A 7,910-nucleotide genomic window follows, 5' to 3' on the forward strand; every position below is an offset into this window, starting at 1 on the left:
TCCTGGCAGGGTCAGCGGCCTGAGGATGGGCCTAATGATCTCATCTAGCTTTTCTTCCCCGGCGCTATTAGTGCTCAGATAGGCAGAATGAAGCGCAACTACGTGCAAATCATGTGTAAATGGTCTCCGTTCGGAGCCCTTTCTCTCGAAGACCCAGCTCAGGGCGGGCTGGTTGGCCCAGGTCTCTTCGTTTTCTCTACTTTCTCCCCGCTTTCCTCTCGCTTCCCTTAGCTCAAAGGGGGGTTCTTCTGAAAGGCGGCGGTCATATTCCGCGTGTAATTGCTGATCCCATTCAAACGAGGCGCTGCGCACTGCCTTGCGCATCCGCCTCCCACCAAAGAATTTATTTAAAAACCATTTTTATTTAGGGAATGGAATGGTGGGGAGTGTTGGGGGGGACGAGAGACGCAGCGAGAGAAGTGGAAGTGCTAAGATTAGGAGTTGCAAAGATTAACACACATACACAAGCTTTCCTCCGATCGCCCTGCCCCCCCCCCCCGCCCCTCCTCCCGGCTGGCTGGCTGGCTGGCTTCTTCCTTCCCAACTCCCCTCCCCTTCGCCTTTGGGCGCCGTGGTAAGAGCCCTTTTTCTTACGTAGTCCCCCATGATTGGCAGGCCTGACAGTGATTGGCAGGGCGCTGCCATGGCGACGCCACAACGACACCCGGCGGGCCAATAGAAAAGCGAAACAAAATGCTTCGGCGCTGCACTCACGGTGGATTTAGGAGAGATATTATGAGGCTGTTGTCATTAGGGCGATCGCGGCCGAATCACTGAATCGCTTTGCGCCTCGGCGGCGGCGGCGGCAGCGGCGCCCGGGTCGGGAGGTGTGTGTGTGTGGAGAGAGCCCGCAGCAGCGCGCGGATGCCTGCCTGCCCGCCCGCCTGGGCACGCGTGTGCGTGTGAGTGAGCGAGCGAGCGAGCCGGTGCCTGCCTGCCCGTGTGCGAGTGTGTGTGAAAGGTGGTGGGAGTGAGTGAGGGTGTTTGTGTGCGTGTGTGAGAGAGAGGGGAGTGCGCGCGCGCGGCTGAGTGCGTGTGTGCGTTTGGATGAGGGTCTCTATGTGGCTGCGCGTGCGGGTGCGGGTGTGGATGCGCGTGGGGTGCGTGATCCCCCTGTCCCTCCCCTCTTCCTCTTCTTCTTTCTCTGCGCCTTCTCCGTCTTCCTGTCTTCCTTTCTTTTCGCTTTGATCCAGCTCCTCTCTCTCTCTTTCTCTCTCTCTCTTTTCCTTTCTCTCTCTTTCTCTTTCTCTTTCTCTCTCTCGTTTTCCGACCCCCCTTCCCCGTCCGCCAGGCTGGGTCCCATGGTGTTCAGGTCCCCTCTAGAGCTCTATCCCACCCACTTCTTCCTGCCAAACTTCCCCAGCGACCCGCACCACCACCACCGCTCGCTCCTTCTGGCCAGCGGTGGCAGCAGCTCCGGACCTGGAGGAGGAGGAGGAGGCAGCGGCGGTGGCAGCGGCGGCAGCGGCAGTGCCGCCACCGGTTGTAGCGGAGGATCCGCCGGTGGCGGCGGCGGAGGAGGAGGCGCCTCTCGAGGAGCCCCGGAAGAACTGTCCATGTTCCAGCTGCCCACACTCAACTTCTCCCCGGAGCAAGTGGCCAGCGTCTGCGAGACGCTGGAGGAGACGGGCGACATCGAGAGGTTGGGCCGCTTCTTGTGGTCGCTGCCGGTAGCGCCGGGGGCATGCGAGGCGATCAACAAGCACGAATCCATCCTGCGCGCCCGGGCGGTGGTGGCCTTCCACACGGGCAACTTTCGAGACCTTTACCACATCCTGGAGAACCACAAGTTCACCAAGGAGTCGCACGGCAAGCTGCAGGCTATGTGGCTGGAAGCGCACTACCAGGAAGCCGAGAAGCTCCGCGGGAGACCTTTGGGCCCCGTCGATAAGTACCGCGTGCGCAAGAAGTTCCCCTTGCCCAGGACCATCTGGGACGGCGAGCAGAAGACGCACTGCTTCAAGGAGAGGACTCGCAGCCTCCTGAGGGAGTGGTACCTCCAGGACCCCTATCCCAACCCCAGCAAGAAAAGGGAACTGGCGCAGGCCACCGGCCTCACCCCCACGCAAGTGGGCAACTGGTTCAAGAACCGCAGGCAGAGAGACCGGGCGGCCGCCGCCAAGAACAGGTCAGTGCCAGCCGGCTGAAGCTGGGCGTGTGTGTGTGGGGGGGGTGAGGCTTGAAGGTGGGGGTAGGCAGCGGGAGTGCGGGGCTCACACTGCCAGGACACAAACCCACGTCCATCCCACGCGGGGCCTGCCTTGCCTAGATCGGACGCCTCGCCTCCTGCAAGTCTCCCAAGAGTGAGAACGCCTTGCAAGGGCGGCTACCCTTGACCCTTTGAAAAAACGCCTTTGGGTTCAGTTCTGCTTGTGTGTGCGTGTGATATGGGGGACCTTAAATCTTGTCCTAGAGGGCTCGCTGGCTTCAACAGCAGGGATAAGGAAGTCAGTGGGCTCTGTTAAAAAGCAAAACGAGGCCCTTAAAGGGTTCCCTCCCCACCTGGGAGCTATCAAGGGGACTATGCTCCTCACACAGCCAAAGACAGGGCTCGCTTCCCCTTCCCGAATGGGCTGCTCAACAGAAGCAACTCGATTCCGCCACCCGTTCAAAGTTTCACATTCTTTCCAAACTCCATCCCTCTCCTTCACAGTTCTAAATAGGACAGCCCGCCTCTCAGTAAAATGCTTTGCAGTTTTCTGAACGCAGAATGTATGTCTCTGTGTGTATGCGTGCGCGTGTGTGCCTACTCTAACTAGGGATCCAAAAACCACAAAATAAAGGGACTTTATCTGCAGCCGAGTCCCCACACCCAGTGGAACCAACTGAGAAGAATGGGTGTAAACCCTCTTAGCTCTGGATGGAGCTCTTAATTTAATTAAAATTTTCATTCTCCTTTTCGCACGTCCTCTTTCTTTTTGTTCATAGATTGCCTATTATTTTTACCGCCATGATTGTTATTGCTACACCAACAATAACAACAGGGACAACTCCTCGCAGCGAAATGCAGAAGGGGTGCGGATTAGATGTATTTTTTTTATTTGTGCCGTGAAAGCTGTATTTGGCAACTTAACTTTTCTCCCCTCCGCCCAAGCTATAAACAGTTTAAACAAACATAATAATGCGAAGCGTTCTTCTACGGAGCGAAAAGAAGGCAGCTGTTCCTCTATTGTTCTTATTAATTATATAAAAAAACCAAAACAAATTCATTTGCCGAAAGAAAGACAGGCGAGAGGGTGGGGGTGCGGGGGTGCGGAAATAAAAATAAAATGAAGGGAAAGCATTTTTTTAAGCTATCCGCCCTCTCCTATCTCTGTTTCCGGGTGTCATTAGTTTGAGTTATGCATGTTTATGAGTATGTAAATAAATATGCAGGCGTTTGTGTGAGCAGGCGTGATTTTATTGTGTCGGTGTGCCACGCAGAATCTTCTTGCCATTCCTTATTGCTCAACGTGGCTTTAAGAATGTTGGGGTTTAAATAATAGCTTTGAAAATAAATAAGATCACAAAGAATTTTAAGGGTTCCATGAAACAATGCAGAAAATATAAACAAAGGCTGGCACTTTACCTCCTCCAATTGGACTTTCCCAGTTTATATAGCAATGTATATTTTGGTAAAGTTTAATCTGAAATGTAGAGCAGGGGGTTGAGGGGGAAGCAAGAAAGCATAAAAATAAAATAAAAAACCACCTTTCAGCTTCATCAATGGAGGGAGAATAGATCGACTCATAACAGAGAAGCCGGAAAGTTGCTAAAGGTTTGGGTTGACTCACCGAGTTGTCAGTAGGTGACTAGGAACTGTAAGGCAGCGGTGGAGGGACGGGGGGGATAAGTAAATAGTATGGAAATAAAAAGTGCAGAAACGCAATTTAAATATGTAATATATTTAAAATCACTTCACTGCGGAGGTGAAGAAGGGGATTAAAATCTTACAGGATCCAGTTGTCTTTCAAAACATTTTACAAAGGATTTCAGGGCTCGGCACAATGTTTGTTTTGTTTATTTGTTGGCTATTTTCTTTTGCCTCTGATCCTACACTTTTTTTAAAAAAAATGCACTGGCCTTTGGGGGTGTGCAATCAACTTCTCAGTGTACTCAGCGCCCCCCACCCCCAGCTCTCTTGATCTGAACGGCTCAAGAGTTCATAACCGTCCAGCGCCTTGTGTGTTAGTATTCAGAATATTCTGCTGCGGTTGCAGATTGTTTTTTCGCTGGGCTTGGTTTCCCCAGACACCCACCCTATAGAAATCCACTTAGTTGTTGACTGTTATAAAGAGCAGCGGCCGAGATTCCTTTGTCTCTTGGCGGTCTGTATGTTTCCAAAGGCAGTCTGAGAATTCGGCCGTCGGCCCCAACAAAAGCAATAAATAAATAAAACTATAAATGCATTGCTGGAAAATACACGTGTGTGTGTGTGTGTGTGTGTGAAAGAGAGAGAAGACTGAGCAGGCAGATGACTTGGGAAATGTTGCTCTCCGGACACCTTCTCCCCACAAAACTGTGTCATCACTTGGTTTGGGTGCTTGTTTATTTTATGGGTTTTTTTAAAGTGTTGCAAGTGTGTGTGTATGTCTGTATAAAGGTACGCATTTATTTAAGTGATTCACGGGGGCTATCTGAGAAGGCGCCACCCTTTGCTTCTACAGACCACCGTTTGTGACTGTCCACGTTTGTTGTTAGGGTTGGACTGTCACTCAATGGGGGCGGCGGCGGCGGCGGCAAATGCGCTAGAGGTTAGATCGAGGCCCACAGATGGCCGCTCCTCGCAAGTGAAACCGGCCACAGGGATAGAGATAGTGTGAGTAAGGGGAGCGTTAGCTTGAAACGGACTAATATTTTGCAAACCAACACGATAGCGGCCCGTTTGTGCGTTTATGTGCCTGCCTTGGCGTCTCTCTCTCTGTGTGTGCATTTCTGAACGTGCCAATTGCTTTCCTACGCAAACCCTCTGTCTTCTCCACCCCGCTCTTTTTAAAAATATAATTACAGCGTTTCTTTTAGTCTGTGCTTTCCAAGCGACCTTTTCTGTCCGAAGTCCCTTTGCTTGCTTTTAACTCTCTCTCCCCCCAACAACAGCCCCCCCACCCCCTCTCCTTTGATTTGAAACACTTTTTGCGGAGGGAGAGAGGGCCATTGCAGGCAGGAAGCTGGCTTGCAGCGCCGCGCTGGGCAGCAAAGAGAAGGCGGCAGCGGGCCCCGTGGCTGGCCTGAGATCAGGCCGAAAGAAAAGAGAGAGGGGAGGAAGGAAGGATTCTCGATAAACCAGGCTAAGCGGTTGTTTGAGCGAAGGGTTTGCTGGAGAAAAAGGGAAGGTGTCTCCGGCTAGATCGGGATTGTTGCGCCCTCTTGGCAAGCGCCTTTGGGATCCGGGTCCCCTCCCTAGCCATGCGCTTTTACGCGCCTGGATTGCTGCGTTCGAGGGCCGCGTTTTCGGGGAGTCTCGCCTCTTTCCCTTTCTGTGTGGCTTTCCTTTCTGAGCAAGGATCTGTGTGCTCTTCCTTTGTCTCCCCACACCAACCCCCAACCCCGCGTCCTGCAGGCTCCAGCACCAGGCGATCGGACAGAGCGGCATGCGGTCCTTGTCAGAACCGGGCTGCCCTACCCACAGCTCGGCGGAGTCTCCGTCCACGGCGGCCAGCCCCACCACAAGCGTCTCCAGCCTGACGGAACGAGCCGAGACGGGCACGTCTATCCTCTCGGTAACCTCCAGCGACTCAGAATGTGATGTATGATAACGGAACAAAAAAACAAAACAGAATACTACAAAAAAATAACAAATAAAAAAGGAGGAAAAACAAACAAACAAACCCTTAAAGGAGGAAATAAATAAATAATAATAATAATAATAAACCAATCAGGAAAAAAGGCAAAAATAAGCCCCCCCTTTCTCCACCCACCCACCTACCTACCCCGAGCGAGCGAGAGCAGCCGCCCCCCTCTCCGAACTGCCCCGGCCTCCGAGGAAAGAAAGCAACAACGAGCCGCTTTCAGAACACTCGTAGGCAGAGCAGCGAAACAACGAGAGAGAGAATTACAAAAAGACCTTTAAAAGAGTTGTTGTTGTTGTTGTTTAAAAAAAAAGGAATTAAAAACCCAAACCTTTACCAAGCAAATGATTGAAATAAGAAACAAACCACCCACTTAGGCAAAAAAATAAAAAATAAAAACATAAAGGAGCAAACCACAAGTTGGACAGTTGCTGATTCTGGAGCGGGGAGAGAAATAATGCTAATGCTCATACTTTGCTATTATAAATATTATTATGGCGAAAGGAAGAAAGAAAGGTGACATTTGTATTCTTTGTAGGACGAAAGCACGTTCCAGCTCTACTTTTCTTTTCCTCGTTTTGATTTTATTGTTCGCGCTTTCCCATGGACAGCATCTCACCCATTTTGCATGACGATGATTCAATTTGTATCTGGGGAAAAGGGGGGGGGGATATGCTATTCTCTATAATAAATGAACAAAAAGGAAAAAAAAGACTGGGGTGTGGGACGGGAGGAAAACTCCGATCAAATTTGTACAAAGAGAGAGAGAGAGAGATGCTTTTTAAAAAGAAAAACGTTTAAAGGAACTCTTTGAAGAGGGAAATAACAAATGTTTATCGCCTTTTTTGTTGGGTTTTTATCAATCTTTGTCTCTCTGGATCTGTAATCCCCCCCCCCCAAAGTCCAAGCGATGGTCTAATCTAGATGCATCCCCCCTCTCCTGCTCCGCCTCCTCCTTTTCTCCCCCTCCGTCGTTGTTTTTATTTTATTTTTATTTTTTAAGAATTTTTATTCTTTTGTTCAACAGACAATCATTTTCTTCGTAAGCACCTTTTTTTCTACACGTCTGTCACTGCCTGTGTGGGTACTGGTTATAAATGTGGAAAAAGAATAGTTATGACTGTAACAGATTTTTATTTTTATTTCAAAATTTTATATGAATTATGTATATCTTAATGATGCGGTCATTTCCCCCAGTTTGTAATATATGTGTAGAAAATTGCTTGTATATTATATTTGCTCTTCTCTTTGACTTTTCTTCTCTCTGTCCCTTTGCCTTCTTCTCCCTTGCCTCTTTCTTTCTTTCTTTCTTTCTTTCTTTCTTTCTTTCTTTCTTTCTTTCCCTTTCTTCTTCTCTTTCTTCTCCCCCTCCTCCGTCTTCTTCTTCTTCTTCTTCTTCCTCCTCCTCCTCTTTTTTTTTTAAAGAAAAACCTGACTTGAGTTCCTTGCACAAACTTAGTTGTCAAGAGGTGATGGACTAGGTTTTCAAAAGGGACCTCAACGGTAGACGAAACGAGGCTTAGAGTGCCACAGTCCTCCTCTTATGCAAAAGCATTTTTGAGTATTTAAATAGCAGCTTTGGGGGTCTCTTCTAAAACTCCACGTAGGACACTTATACCACTGTTTCCCTTACTGCGTGTTTATCTATATGTACAAACTTTCTTAAAAAAAAAAATCAAATACAGTATTCCATTTTTCTTATCTATTCAGTGACGTTGGTGTTTTTCCTCTGCTGCACGTAGAAACAGCCGCCAAGAAATGCTGTTTCGTTTTTTAAAAATCTCTTCTCGTGTTGATTCAGTGATTCCACCCCTTTATGCAAGCTAGCAAGCCCGTTAAGCCGAAGCACTCAGAGTTAAGCCAATTTTTGCTTCCTTAACTTCTCAAAAAAAGAGCTTTCTCTGAAGTAAGTCCCGTTAAGTCCGGTAGGACTTCTCTGAGCTGCAAAGGTTAAGCCCCTGAGCCTAGCTTGGTCGACCATATAGTGTGCCTGTGGTTTGCACAGGGCTAAGAAAGCTGCCCGAACCTGTAACCTCATGCAAATTTACTTGGAAATAAATTCCATTGACTTCCATGGTAATTACTTCCAAAGGAGTGTATGTTTATGGATCGGGATGCAAGCCTGCAAGGCTACTTGTTATA

General features: G+C 49.2%; 1 protein-coding gene across 1 annotated transcript; it reads left to right on the top strand.

Moving 5' to 3' along the window:
- The first annotated feature begins 720 nt into the window (after positions 1 to 720).
- On the top strand, positions 721 to 7,469 carry SIX3 (SIX homeobox 3). Its single transcript, XM_083497960.1, has 2 exons — positions 721 to 2,128; positions 5,540 to 7,469. Exons 1-2 carry the CDS (start codon positions 1,302 to 1,304, stop codon positions 5,730 to 5,732), a joined length of 1,020 nt encoding a protein of 339 aa, XP_083354086.1. The 5' UTR covers positions 721 to 1,301; the 3' UTR covers positions 5,733 to 7,469.
- The last annotated feature ends 441 nt before the right edge of the window (positions 7,470 to 7,910 follow it).

The sequence above is a fragment of the Podarcis liolepis genome (assembly GCF_965112155.1).
Source record: "Podarcis liolepis genome assembly, chromosome: 3".
NCBI lineage: Eukaryota > Metazoa > Chordata > Lepidosauria > Squamata > Lacertidae > Podarcis > Podarcis liolepis.